At 46.7% G+C, this 12,462-nt stretch overlaps 1 protein-coding gene and 1 pseudogene across 1 annotated transcript; one reads left to right on the top strand and one right to left on the bottom strand.

Moving 5' to 3' along the window:
* Positions 1 to 2,119: 2,119 nt before the first annotated feature.
* On the bottom strand, positions 2,120 to 5,025 carry LOC119276608 (RNA polymerase II transcriptional coactivator KELP-like). The gene is made up of 3 exons (XM_037557734.1): positions 4,530 to 5,025; positions 4,336 to 4,441; positions 2,120 to 2,622 (listed from the first exon to the last, which is right to left on the bottom strand). The coding sequence occupies exons 1-3, from the start codon at positions 4,905 to 4,907 to the stop codon at positions 2,531 to 2,533; spliced, it is 576 nt and encodes a 191-aa protein (XP_037413631.1). The 5' UTR covers positions 4,908 to 5,025; the 3' UTR covers positions 2,120 to 2,530.
* Positions 5,026 to 5,593: 568 nt separating this feature from the next.
* On the top strand, positions 5,594 to 7,936 carry LOC119279588 (annotated as a pseudogene).
* The last annotated feature ends 4,526 nt before the right edge of the window (positions 7,937 to 12,462 follow it).

The following is a 12,462-nucleotide window of genomic DNA, read 5'->3' as shown; positions in this document are numbered from 1 at the left end:
ACTGAATCATTGTTGCAATCTTCTCCACCGCAACAACTACTCTGTTGTAGGATCTGGATCTCACGCGAATCCGCGACTGGCCTCCATGTCTTCTTTATCCTTTTCAACCCGAGACAACAGCAACACAACAGGGTGGTCCCGGCTTGTCGCTTGCCGCCCACTTCCACCATGTCCATCGGCCGCACGTGGTGCACCCACCTCGTCGGAGAGGAGGATGACGGTGAGACGACCTGGAACGAGGAGGCCATGGAGGCCATGACCGCGGCGAACCGCAACTTTGTCGCGGAGCAACGTGCGATCTACGAGACCGTCTGCACTCAAGCCGCCGCCCAGCAGGAAGCGGCCGCCGCGGAGGCGCGGCTACAGGCGATCGCGGAGGAGAACAAGGCCAGTTGCGCCTCTTGCGCGCCGCCGACGAACTATCGGGCGGCCCGGTTGGACGACGACAGCGCCTGCACCACCATCTCCATCGTGGACCTCACGTCCACCGACGACGGATAGGTCATAGACTCCTTCAATAATGAGTAGGCCACGGGAGGCGGCAGGGCCTAGTGTCCCATGTGGGCCGGTCCATCTCATGTGTTCTAATCTTCCTCGCCAGAGGCCGCACCTTCACTTCACGGGTCTTATCGCCGTTGCTCATGAAGATGGCGGATGGAGGACGACAAGGGCTTCGACGCCGGCCACCGCCGCCGTAGGATAGGTTTAGGGTCGGGTCGTTTTTTTTTCTAAATGTTCGAAATCTAATGAAAATCCGTCGTGTTTGCAGGAATGTCGGCTTGTTTATATGAAATATGGCCATTTTTGCATGAATTTTATCTGGTTTATTGAAAACGAGTTTAAAATGTACGCGGACAACGTCGGATGACGGCCTCCCGCATCCATGTTCACGGACTGGTCCCCCTTCTCCGCGGACGGATGCGGGAAGAAATTTACATGTTGTCGTTGGAGATGTCCTAACTTGACACCACAATTCCTGCAATTCGTACAGAACTAACTGAACCCTTTTCTTTCTTTTTTGCTTCTTTGGAGCACAATATCTTTTCTATTTTTGATTGACAAACGGAGCACTGATCTCTGGTTGCCAACGGAGGCGTCCAAATCAAGCAACAGAAAGTCAAATTCACTGCAACTCTGAAATTGATTCATCATGGTCCTTTGTCCTGGCTTCAGGATTAGGGGACTCGTGAAACACGGGAGCCTTTTATCAGCTTTGTTGAAAGGAAAAGAAAATGATTTCGATCACCTGCTTTGGCCCTCTAGTGCTCAGATATACTACTAGGCTTGGAGAAATGGAGATTCCTTCTCATCCGCGCCGGATTTCAGATCTAAGGATGCAATTTTAAGGTAGAGCAAGGACAATGACCCCTCAAGCTCGCGCTCTTCCATGGAAAACTAATATTCTTTGATCAGAGGAGTAGGTCATGCATCTATTTATCCTGCTGATTGGCCTTCCAATATTCCATTGTTGAATCCTGCACAAGCTTTGCTCAAACGGAATCCTGCACAAGCTGATAACAGACACTACAGACAAGACGATCCTGGAGTTTTAATCACGAGGGACGAAGTGGCCTCTGTGCGTCACTGTGATGGAGATATGCAGCACACAAGAAAAGCATGCGGCATTGGAAAGCAAATCGAGGCTTATTTGGCTTGTCAAGTGTAGCTTACTTTTGGACTTCGATCCATATTAGTTGTTGCTCAGATTGATGTGTCTAACACTAAAATACGTCTTAGAACACATTTATTTTAGTATAAAGTTGTAGTACTAATTAGTATAAAGTTGTATTAAAGTTAAAACGCTTATTTTAGGACCGAGAGAGTACCTATGTACCACCAGTGGCAAAATCCTACAAGAAATAGTAAAGCTCTTTTTTCCAATGAGCTACGTGGATCTACAGCCGCGGCCCTGTCAGCCACGTACTATCTTGTGCAGTATTATGATAGATACTTCCTGTCCTGGTCTCACTGTGAGTCTTCCATGTTCAAGCCGAAACACAAGTCTATTATCCCCTCAGGTCCTTCCTGTAGGTGTTCATGTATGCTTTCCCTGCAGCAGCAGCACGACCGCGTAGAAATTTCCGTTTGCGTGATCAGCCAAGACTTCCAAAATTCAAACTGTTAGAAGATTTCGATGTGTGAACATCAAGATCCCTCACACATCAAGATCCCTGATTTAACTTGAGCCGAAAACGACGGCTTTCGGCAGTTGTCCTACTCACTCACAACGATAGCCTTAAGGGCCCGTCATATCCATACGGTATCAGAAAGGACAATTAAACAGCACGAGATCACATGGCACAGCGATGAAACTTCGGTCCACCATACCGGCGGAGAACTAGTTCGCGAACACACCCAAACTGTCTACCCAGCACGAATCAGTAGGTACGGTACCTTGACTAAGGGAGAAGCTTTATACAAGTCCAGATGAACTCTAGTAGCCCCATGGAGTACTCAGAGCACACATGGACTACTCTACTTGCAGAGGTCCAGAACGGTGTCGAGATTTTTAGGTTTTTGTGGCATCCTTTCAATCTGATTCTCCAAGTGTTTTGATGGCGTCTTCTATTGCAGGTACTGATTTGCTGAATGTCTCCCACTGCTCGACCGTCATACTCATCCCTGCATTTAAGCAGCATGTCAGCATAAGAAATGGACTGTGTACACGGGAAAAAAAATAACATAACACAAAGCAACAGCAGCTACAAACACCCAAATTATTCAGCACTTGCATGTGAATGCCAATCAAGAAAGAGGATGACGTAATACACATGGGACATATCAAACTCCAATATGAATGTATATAGTTCAATGCAAGACATAAATTAAGAACTGAAAGCAACAAAGGTATTAGTATCAACATGTTTGCAACAGGAGGATGTCTCATGTGAAACATTCACCAGGATCTGACCCCTTCAGTAAACATACAGCAAGGGATTGTAATAGACTCGCAATTGCTTATTCTTGAGTGCCACATGAATAAGATTGAAATGCTAAATAAAATTCACCAACCGCTTCAGACTATGGACAGTATAGAAGGAACTCCAAGAGCAACATTACAAAGGAAACCATTATCAACTGGTTTATAAACCTAGGGGGTAAGATGATAGAACAACTAGTATGATGTGCTGAATCCAAGTGTTCATTCCACGAAACAAAATTTGGCTAACCATTTTAATAGAGTTGAATCAGCGGAGATACATGAACCTACTCTTGCGTAAGATCTAATCACTAAATCTACTCAAACATTTGACAAGCTAGTTATTCTTTATGAGAGCATCATTTCTTGGTCAGCAACTATTTTACAAAAACAACTACTGCAACAGCTTCAAACTCCAGAAAGCATAAAACTGAATTTAATGTCATAGACAGAACTACTACCTCTCTCTCAGTTTACAGGGCATGCGTGTACTCCTAGGTCGTCAATTTGACCAACCTAATACAAATCATATATTACAAAAAATATACCAACACAAACTTCGGAGTTTCTACTTTCAAAAGGTATAATTTTTGTGTTATATAGTTTATATTAGGGTGATAAAATTGGCAACCTAGGTATACGCACAGGACTTGTAAACTGAAACGGAGGTAGTACTGATATGAACTGTTACATAGAGAATAACCAGGGTCCAAGGCTAATGAGCAACCATATCAAAAAATCAGTTGCTCTGTAGCAGCAATAGAAGAAGAAAAGGCACACTAATCATAGTCAAGCAGTGACCAATGGACAATTGCACAATGCTACATAGTTTCATTAACACAGGTTCAAAGTTTATGGCATAACAAATAGACACGGGTAAAAATGACAACAGAGAAATTGGTTTGAATAAATAATGATATTGGCAAGGACCCCCCCCCCCCACACACACACACACACTACTGATTACCACCCCTTTAGTTGGAGAAGCCTTGTCACAAATACGGTACGGTCCATATGCAAGAACTTATGTTAGATGGAACTATACAAGACTAGCTTATAAATGTGCAAAACTCAGCGCTGGGATACTATCCAGCACTTGCTAGTGGAATGTATTAGGCTAATGAACAGATGAACATGGCAAACAAAATGCCAATATAAAGTGTTTCAGTTTTGACATAATCTGATAGTGTGGATTTCAGGCAACTGATGCACTTTTTCCTGCAAAGATTGAAACCTGAAACAAAACACAAGCAAATCGACATTGCTGCAAGGTCGCCGTAACTAGCGGGTTTGCCATAACTGTGAATATACCAAGACGAAAGGACATCCGAACTGAGCAAAACAGATATTCAAATCTGGGATTCGAGCAGAAATCCAATCCTCGAGCTCAAGAAAAACTGTAAGATTTGCAGCACCTTTGGAGGTGGGCATTTCCTTGCCGTCCTTGATGTAGTACTCGCGGATCGACACCAGCGTTTTGCCCTTAAACTCCTGCAGCGTCACCCTCCTGTTCTTCGACAGCTGCAAACGCAAACAAATCGCACCGTAAACCCTAGTAGCCCCGGCACTAAACCCTAGCAATGTTTAGGCGAGAAAAAGTTGAACTCACGCGGCAGAGGATGAGGTCTCCATTATCGTCGAACTCTTTCTTTCCTTCACCTCCCTTGTCCTCCTCCTCCTCCTCCTCTTCTTCCCCCTCCTTCTCCTCGTCCTCTTCCTGCTCTTCCTCCTCCTGACGCTGCTGTTTCTTTTTCCCCTCCTTGCGGGAGCCGCCCTTCTGCTTCTGGTCTTCTTCTTCGGCGAGGGACTTGAGGTAGTCCTCCACGAGGCGTCGCACGAAGCGCTTGTGGAGGGGGAGGTCGAGGTCGATGCCGAGGCGGTCGGCGGCGGCGGTGCGGACCTTGTACTCCGTCAGGGACTCCATGTCGGAGCCCCGCAGGATCTCCAGCACCGCCGCCTCCACTTTATCCTGCGTCTTCTCGTCCATGTCCACGCCCGGAGCCGCCGCCGCTTCCTTCGCCGGTTTCCTCCTGTGCAGTTACCCTCCGTGCGCTTCGTCGATGGAGTGAATGGGGGCTCCTCTGCTACGGGCCCATGTATCAGGCCGTGAATGTCAGACTCGGTTAATGGATTATTCTGCGCATACCGGGCCTGTTGGAACTGGGCGCCCACCCAAGGCCCAAAATAAACTCTAAAATTGTTTGCTAAAAACTTGTAAATAACAGAAAAATTCACTCTAGGTCACTAAACTTGAACCGGGTGACACACTAGTACCACTACTTCAAAATACCCGAACTACGGTCCAAATACTTGCGCTAGGGGTTCATTTTGGTCCATATATACGATTTTGTGTATGTATCTGCTGACTTGGCCGAGTCAGTGGCCGCCAGCTCGGCTTTGACCGCCACACTGTCGTTCCTTCGGTGAATACCAGTCCATCCAGGGGGGAGGGGGTTTGCAAAATGGCATGACCTGGTCGGACCAACCGCGCACCTGGTCGCACCCCTGGTCGCACCTGGTCGGCCGCTCGCTTATCCCCTCGCTCTCCTCTTCCTCTCCTCCCAACCCTAGCCCAACTCCCGTCCCCGTCGCCGCAGCCATTGCCAACGTTGACGCTCTCCGCCGCCGCAGCCATTGCCGACGCCCTCCTCCGCCGTCTCTGTCCCCGTCGTCATGTTGTCTTCCAGCTCCATCCGCAATGCATTGTGTGGCCGCTCTGTTGCTGTACCATTGATCGGGTGCCCGGATTGCGACGAGCAGGTGAGGTTCTACCGGTCTAGCACCGATGAGCACGAAGGATGGATCTTCTACAAGTGCGTCAACCACACTATAAGTGCTTGATCCTGATCCATGCAGCAGCAGTAGTATTGAAGCAGAGCACTGATAAAATTAGGCACATTAGTTGGTTAACTAGTCATTGCTGTGATTAATACAGTAGTTTAGACATTGGTCGTGATTTTCCAGCCTTGGTTGCAAAATTACTGATAGAACTAGTTGGTTAACTAGTTTGCCATTTAATCATGCACTCTGAACCACTGTCACTCTGTAGGTGAATAAAGATGTAAATGTTTTTCTCAGGTCACTTGTGATTTCTGGCGCTGGGAGCTTGAATATGTGGAGCATCTGGTTGAAACAAAGCGTCTTGTTGGTGATGCTGCTATAGATGCAATTGGTGCAGCTCAGGACAGGAGGGAAGAGCTTGAGAGGTAGAGGACTGAATCAATGGCAGGCAGAAGCACAGCTGGAAGGGGCATGGCTGGAAGAGGCACTGTAGGCAGAGCTAATTATGCCAGTTCTAGTGAGAATAAGTATGCTACTAAGCAGCAAATTGCTATGCTGTTAGGATTAGGCAGAGAGATTTTGCTGCTGCTAAAGTTGTTGATGGCTTTTGTTATAGTGCTTTGTGTGATGTGTTTCACCTTAATTATGAAGAAGTGAAGTGTTGTTAAATGAGTAGGTGTAGGTGTTCTAATAGATCTCTTGTTCTAAATTGAGCATACTAAATGCCATTGTAGAGATCTCTTGTTTGCTTAGTATGAAGTCTTGGTTGGATTGCTTGTTGTAATGGATAATATGTCAGTAATATGAAGACTTGTCCTAATGTTTGACCTAATTGCTTTGAAATGACTGACAGATGTATTTGATGTCAGAAGTGCAGTTAAACTAATTCTGACAGAAGTGTACCTAGTTCTGTCAGAAATGTACTTAACCTCATTGCTTTCAAATTACTGACAGAATTAGGCAGTCAGAATTGCTGACAGAATTGTACCTAATGATGTCAGAATTGTATCTGGCAGAGCTAAGTAGGCACTGTAGTCAGAGCTAATTATGCCAACTCCACCAACTGTAACTCATGTCAGCCTTTCTCAACATAACTGAACTACTTGCACCTGCTGCAAACACCCACCCAACAACTTGCACTCTGCATGTAGCTTTGGCCCACCACCAGTCCACCACCACCACCACCAGATCCCCTTCTTCTTCCTCATCTTTCATCTTCAATTTCGTGCACCACCAGATCCCTTCTCTCCTCTGTCCAATAGCAACAACAGATCCCCTTCTCATCTTCAACCATGGTGTCCTGGGATGATCTTCCCAGTTCTTCTGAAGATGACTCTATGACCAGCAAGGTTAGTGTGCTCCCCACCCGGTCTAGGGTTTCTCATCTAGGGTTTCTCTGTCAATTGAATCCAAATGACTCTCTTTTGTTTAGCCACCTGCCACAATTTCTTATGAGGAATGGAGTGGCTTGGCTACAGATCTGCCTAGCTTTAGATGTGGGCATGGATCTTTGTGTGAGAAGCATGTAGCATTTGAATCTGTTAACAGTGGCAGAAGGTTTCTAGCTTGTGCACAGAAGGTTAGTAAAAAAATTGCATTTGGCATTGTTAAACAACAAGTTATTTGAAGTATGTTTTAAGTTTCATCGTCATGCACAGAACTGAATACTCGCAGTTAACTGAATTTTTTGTTTGGTCTAAATTGTTAGGAGCTACCTAAATGCAGATATGTTGAGTGGGTTGACCCTGAGTGGCCTGATACTCTGAAGATGAGCCTAGATAGTATATGGACCATGTATGAAGAGGAGAAAAACAGAGGCTCGGACAGAATGTTGTGAGTGCTGAAGAAAACTTGAAGGTTCTTGAAGAGAAGAATAAGATAGAGAATGAGTTGAGGCATTTCAAGCTTGATTTTGCTAAGATGGTGGCTGAGAAGGAGCAGGCAATGAGCCAATTAGGCAGCACACAACTTGCTCTGACTGATCTAAAGGAAGAACTTGAGAAGAAGAAGATGACAGACAAGTCAGTAACCAAAGTTCATCAGGTCTTCAAGGTTAAAGCAGAGAAAGAGAGGGACCAAACAGTGCAGGAGAGGGCCCAAGTGATTCAAGAGAGGGATGATTCGAAGCATGAGAAAAGGAAGCTTGAGTACATGATTGGTGACCTATTCAAACACAAAGAGGCCACCAGGGAGAAGATAATGAAGCTGAAGGCTTTGCTGAATGAATTTGATTGAATTTGTGTCATTGTAAAAAAATGACCTTGTATCTTTCCTACAATGTGTACTTTCTATCAAATGAACATGAACCTCCTCCTGGATTTGTGTCATTTGTACTTTCTGTTAAATGTTATCTAAATTGGCTTCAGATAACTAAATTGGGTTAAGATAACTAAATTTAAATAAAAAATTGAAGTTAACTATCAATGTTTCTTATTTTGGAAAGATTTCCTGCTTTCTATGACTGAATTTGTATGCCTGAATTTGTATTGCTGAATTTGCTACAATCTGAACATATGTACCAAATTTTGATTAAACAAAAAATTAAAAATCACACAAAAAAAGTTTTGCCTGGGTCTCGAACCCAGGACCTATGGTGTGAGGAACTGCGTGCAATGCCGGTGTGATAAGAACGGTGCTTTGCTCAAGTGTTACTTGACAACCTACTTATTATGCTTCCACTCCCCTCCCTGTTAACTGAATACTGGCAGTTAACTGAATTTTAACAGTTGTCTGAATTAACTCATTGAAAAGATAACTGAGTTTTTAAAGTTAACTGAAATTGGTTTGAAAAGATAACACTGAATTCTAACAGTTAACTAGATTTTAACAGTTGTCTGAATTTAGTTTGAAAAGATAACTGAATTTTTATAGTTAACTGAATTTTAACACTTGTATGAGTTTAGTTATCTGACAAAGTTCATTGCAGACAAAGTTCAGTTAAGACAAAATTCAGTGAAGGTAAAGTTCAGTTAAGACACTTTTTCTTCTGGATTGTTGCCTTATATAGCAACAAGACACTTTTGGATTGTTGCCTTATATAGCAACAAGACAGTTTTGGGTTGTTGCCTTATATAGCAACAAGACTGCATGAACAACATCAACACAGAACATAAAACAACATGACATAGTTCAACTGCCACTTACATAGCATCAACATAGTTCAACTGCCAACATAGTTCAACTGCCACTACTGTCAGGACCCCGACTTGATGTCACATCGATCTAGCTGGTAACACCTCATATCACTTTGCGGCCTCACGCACGGTATCCCTACGGGTGTCGTCTTACCTTTTCCCGGGACCGTTTGCGCCTTTTGGCTCACGTATATGATAGTGTCGCTAGCATCCATATGATAAAGAGCCCGGGCTGACATGACTAGTCGTAAACCCAAAGTGGCACAGACTTACAGGGACAGGCATCCATGACCCAGCTTCGAACGTGTCGGTCATCAGCAGGTGGGTCCGGGCTGTAGCACTGGGCTAGCAGGACTCCAGTAAACCGGGCTGTAGCGGGCTAACAGGACTCCGGTACTCAAAGCGTGACATTTCCCCGAAGGGACAGACACAGGAACGAAGAAGGACACATGCCGGCCAGCCTAAGTGTTCCAGAGCAGTAGCAAGCTACCATGGCTCAGCGGTAACACTAGGAGACATTTCCCGGTAAGAGAGGCTACTAAAGATAAACAACTAGATAGTCAGATCCCACACATACCAAGCATTTCAATCATACACACAATATGCTCGATATGTGCAAATACAACGAAGCATCACAACATGACTCTATGACACAAGTACTTTATTTAAGGCTCAGTGAGCCATACATAACATACACAAAGGTACGGGTCTCACGACCCCACATACAAGTCATACAGTCATACAAACCAGCAGCGGAAGTAACTTGTCTGAGTACAGACAACTAGTAAATAAAAGAGGCTTGGAAAGCCTAGCTATACTACGTGGTCCTTCACAAGCTCAGGGTCACCACCTGGGTCCTTAGCCTACTCGTTGATGTCAACGTCTACATAGAACCCATCAGAAGGGGTTGCAGCGTCTTCTGTAAAAATGTAGATTATAGCAACATGAGTACAAAGGTACTCAGCAAGACTTACATCAGATCCTACATACATGCATAGTATCAAGAAGGGTTGGTGGAGTTAATGCAGCAAGCCAGCTTTGACTCTTGGCTAGGCTAACCTACGATACTCCAACTTGAAATGGTTTTGCGCACACGAGTCCACTACTCACCACTTCAATACACTACCGAGGATCCACCTCCGTCTTCCTACGGAAGAGCCATCCTCGGCACTCACACTTATCTTGAGGCTTTTAGTAGTTTCCATTTACTTGTCTATGAACTGTATAGGCAACCAAGTAGTCCTTTACCGCGGACGCGGCTATTCGAATAGATCATGTTAACCCTGCAGGGGTGTACTTCTTCATACACGCTCTCACCACTTACCATCGTTTACACGACATGTACTCGGCAACCTTCAAGCGGAAGCCCAACGTGGGTGTCGGCCACGACCTACCTAATCACCTAAGCCTCCAGTCCAGGTTTATCGCCTATTCAGGTTCCATCCGCAGGGAGTCCGGCCGAGGTTTCCCATACGGCCCCGAACGATGTGAACAGGGTTCCCGAGATACCTAACGGGTATTCGGTACACCCGGCCACGTACCTACCGCGTCACAGCCCACCCCTACGGTCAGCGCTGTCCACGGCCTCCAGTAGGCTACAAACACCAGAAACTACTTGCAACTCCTGGACGGAGAACTAGGGTGAATAAGAAGCCGAGAGGGTCCATTGGTTTCGGGCCCAATGCATGGTAGTAGCTGATTCTTAAATCACACATACAGATCTCAGTGCTTAAGGTCGGCTTCAATGAAACAACCCACCATGTACTCCTACATGGCCTCTCATCGATACCTTTACCAAATCGTGTTCACCACACCACTCTCACTACCGACATAATCATTTCACTCCAGCCCATCACCCCGATGAACCAGACCTGACACGACTCTAAGCATAGCAGGCATAGCAAGGTAGGAACAACACATACATATGGCTCAAGCAACTCCTACACATGCTAGTGGGTTTCATCTAGTTACTGTGGCAATGACAGGTCATGCAGAGGAAATGGGTTCAACTACCGTAGCACACAGCAGTTTGAATCGCGTTGTCTTAATGCAGTAAAAGAGAGCAGGAGCGAGAACATGGGGTTGTATCGATATGATCAAATGGTTGGCTGCTTGCCTGATGGTTCGATGCACTGATATGGTTCTTCGTTAGGGTAATCACGGTACTCCTCGGGGGCAGAACCTGTCGCAAAGGACATCGATACACAACCATCACCAAACAATGTGCAACAATATGATGCATGCATGAAACATGGCAATATGAGTGTGTTGGGCTAATGCAACTAAGAACAGAGGGGTTTGAACAAATTTGAATCAAGGATTCAAATTTTAAGTTCAAATATGGTCTTTTAAAGTGCTTTTCCTTGTTCTGCTTAAAACATCAATTTAACTTGTTTGATCATGCATGAAAATAGTACAGATGGATAGATTGGATTTTTCTGATCATTTTTCATATATAATTTGTCCAATTTGGAGTTACAGAATAAAAGTTATGAATTTTTGAAGTTTAAATAATATTCTGGAATTTCCTGATTTAAATTAAATCCAGAAATTATAATTATTGCGCCAGCATGACGTCAGCATGACGTCAGTGGTCAACTGCGGCTGGCTGAAGTCAAACCTGGCGTGTGGGGGCCACACGTCAGTGACAGGGGGGGTTTAACAGGTTTAAATTAATCCTAATTAGGGATTAGTGGCGCTGGGGCCCACTGTCAGTGTCAGGGGGGGGTTGACTAACGGTAATTAGTACTAACTAACTACCTGTCCGGCAGGGCCCACGCGTCAGTGACCCTGGGGGTCAAACCTCAGGTCGGACAGGTCAAACCCGCCGGCGGCATGACGCCGGCGAGGCCCGAGACGGCGGCGAAAGTGCTTTTTGCCATTCCGGCAACCAAATGGACGGCGGAAGGCATCTACGTGTTGCTGAGGTTGAGCCGCGACTATTGGTGGTGGTGGTTGGGCTCGGGGTGGCCGGAGTTGACGGCGGCGAGCTCGGCTGCGGCCGCCGGGGTTCGGTCGTGCACGGGAACGGGGTTGGAGCTCGAAGTCGAGCGAAGCGAGGCGCTAGGGATGCTCTACGGGGTCTTGCGAACTCGTTGGACTCGCCGGGGTGACCAAATGGTCACCGGAGCTGCGTCGACAGCGAGCTCGGCGACGGCGGAGGTTCGGCCGTGGTGGGGAGGAGGCTACGGTGGGGAAACGAGGGGGAGGAGAGGGGAAAACGGTGGCATAGCTCACCGCGGTTGCAGTGGGCGTCGAAGTGGGCTCGGGGACGCGCTGGAGACGGCGAATCGACGGCGACGGTGGTCGGAGCCCGAAGAGGGGAACGGCGACGTGGCGGTGATGCAGGGCTTCCGGGGAGCTGTGGAGCGGTGGGGAGGAAGAGGGAGTCGAGGCGGAGCTCCTGAGCTAGTCGGGGGAGCGAGGGGTGGTCGGAGACGGCGGCTATGGCGAACGGCGGCGACGGTGGTGTTCGGCCGTGATAGAGAGAGAGAGAGAGCAGCACGGGAGAGAGAGAGGGATAAGGTCAGGGGATCGGGGCGGCACCGAGAAGAAGCGCCGCGGCGTCGCGCTGGCGGGGGAGGCAGGCAGACGGGCTGGTGGCGTGGCGCTCCGGCCGTGCGCGCG

Source organism: Triticum dicoccoides, chromosome 3B (genome assembly GCF_002162155.2).
Source record: "Triticum dicoccoides isolate Atlit2015 ecotype Zavitan chromosome 3B, WEW_v2.0, whole genome shotgun sequence".
In the NCBI taxonomy this organism is placed as follows: Eukaryota; Viridiplantae; Streptophyta; class Magnoliopsida; order Poales; family Poaceae; genus Triticum; species Triticum dicoccoides.
Note: the sequence above shows the minus strand (reverse complement) of the source record. Positions and strands in the feature narration are given on the sequence as shown.

Bases quoted from the DNA above. Each gene is read 5' to 3' on its own strand.
- LOC119276608 (XM_037557734.1), bottom strand. From the start codon at position 4,907: ATGGACGAGAAGACGCAGGATAAAGTGGAGGCGGCGGTGCTGGAGATC. The intron at 4,442-4,529 runs GTGAGTTCAACT...TTGCGTTTGCAG, and splicing joins GAGACCTCATCCTCTGCCGC to CTGTCGAAGAACAGGAGGGT. The intron at 2,623-4,335 runs GTGCTGCAAATC...GCTTAAATGCAG, and splicing joins GGAAATGCCCACCTCCAAAG to GGATGAGTATGACGGTCGAG.